This window comes from Perkinsus marinus (genome assembly GCF_000006405.1).
Source record: "Perkinsus marinus ATCC 50983 genomic scaffold scf_1104296966226, whole genome shotgun sequence".
In the NCBI taxonomy this organism is placed as follows: Eukaryota; Perkinsozoa; order Perkinsida; family Perkinsidae; genus Perkinsus; species Perkinsus marinus.
Window position 1 is genome coordinate 105,245 of NW_003204003.1, and position 1,576 is coordinate 106,820.

The window sequence follows — 1,576 nt, forward strand, 5'->3', positions numbered from 1 at the left end:
TCCAACGCCACTTTGGTCAGCGAGGGGAGGCGGCCAAGTTCGCTTGGTACTCTCGAGATATCATTGTTGCTCATGTCTAGCGTCTTGAGCTTATCAAGAGCGAACACACCCCCAGGCACGGCCTTCACTTTATTGTTATCTAGTAACAATGTGACGAGAGCAGGAGGTAGAAGAGCAGCTTCAGGGGGCGACTCGAGGGAGTTGTAAGAAAAGGCTAGCGTATGCACCTTCTCCCCAAGGCTTGGCCAATGCACCAGCTTGTTATGACTAAGGTCGACACTGCTAAGTTGGCTACAGCAACGTAGATCGGAAATGACGGTGAGGCTGTTCTTCGAGAGGTCAAGCTCCTCGAGGAAACCGAGGCCGCCCCCGACACCTCGGATTGACACAAGTTCATTGCTGCTCGCAAGCAAGACTCTGAGCTGAGTGGGTAGAGGCTCATCGAGGTTCACCAGACGGTTGTGGTCGATGGATAGAGCTTGCAGATTAGGGAGGGCATCTGCAAAGCCTCGCGGTAGTTCACACAAGTTGTTGTGTGAAAGCCGCAGTTCAACAAGAGAGCTCGGAGATTCGGAAGTCGGGAAAATTGTGAGCTTGTTCCGAATCAGAAGTAGAGATTTTAATTTCGCCAAGCCCAACAAGGCGATGGGCAGCGACTCGAGACGATTGTCGTTGGCGTTAAAGCTTCGACAGTCGGATAGGTGCTCGAAGAGGCCTGTGGGTATCTCGCGAATTTCGTTACCGGAAATGTCGACCTTCTCTATACTGTTGCACTGCCACCAACTCACACCGTCTAGTGTGAAAGTGTCCAACTTCTCCAGCTGTTGTGGAACCTGATAACAGCATTCACAGAATTCACAGAAAAACGTGGGCGAAGGAATCAGTTGAATTCAAAAGCTCACCAAAGGCACCGGAGTTAATCGCGACTGACGTAAAAAGTCTACAGGAAGCTGTCGAGGCTCTAGTGAGAAATGCCTATTCTACTTATCGGTCATTTCCTTGGAAACGAAAACTTACTGTGGTTAGCCCCGCACTCGCAAGATTCAAAGATCCGCTTGCGAAGGCTCTCTTCAAAGCCGCCTCTATTGTAGCCTCATAGCATCGATCCTGCGCTGGAGGGATGGAAGGCTGAGACACCATAGGGAGAATGATACTGCGCTCCGCTTATATGTGTCATGCTACCGTAACAACTGCCCCTTTTCCCACAGGTCGAAACCGCCAGAGTTGGGGCGCGCGCTAAAATCAGACCAATTTCGAATTTTCGGTTCAGCTGGCACAGAGAAGTCAATCGGTAAGTATCTTAACTTTCCTCGCACAAACCTCATCCCATGGGAGTGCGCGAGGTGAGCGCACCTTCTGTCTGACAATTACCACTTATGACGTGCGCGACTGTGCTGTGACTCAACGACAATTGTGAACCACCTGCAGGGACGTCGTTTCAATGATAACAAAGCTGGTTTATTCTTTCAACTTAAAAGTTTCGAGTCGTCCCGTGACCAGTATTCCCTTTGAGTGTCCGACGCTGAGTCGTGCTTGTGTTAAAGAGTGATCAATGGGAACAAGTTTAAGGAACCTC

At 50.1% G+C, this 1,576-nt stretch overlaps 1 protein-coding gene across 1 annotated transcript in view; it reads right to left on the reverse strand.

Moving 5' to 3' along the window:
- The window catches only part of Pmar_PMAR007652 (leucine-rich repeat containing protein, putative), a gene marked incomplete at both ends in the record, with an annotated part of 2,130 nt that extends 990 nt beyond the window's left edge, over positions 1–1,140 (reverse strand). Inside the window, 2 exons of the mRNA XM_002769195.1 lie at positions 1–833; positions 1,018–1,140. Coding sequence (XP_002769241.1) covers positions 1–833; positions 1,018–1,140 — 956 coding nt within the window. The remainder of the gene's footprint in view (positions 834–1,017) is intronic.
- Positions 1,141–1,576: the final 436 nt, after the last annotated feature.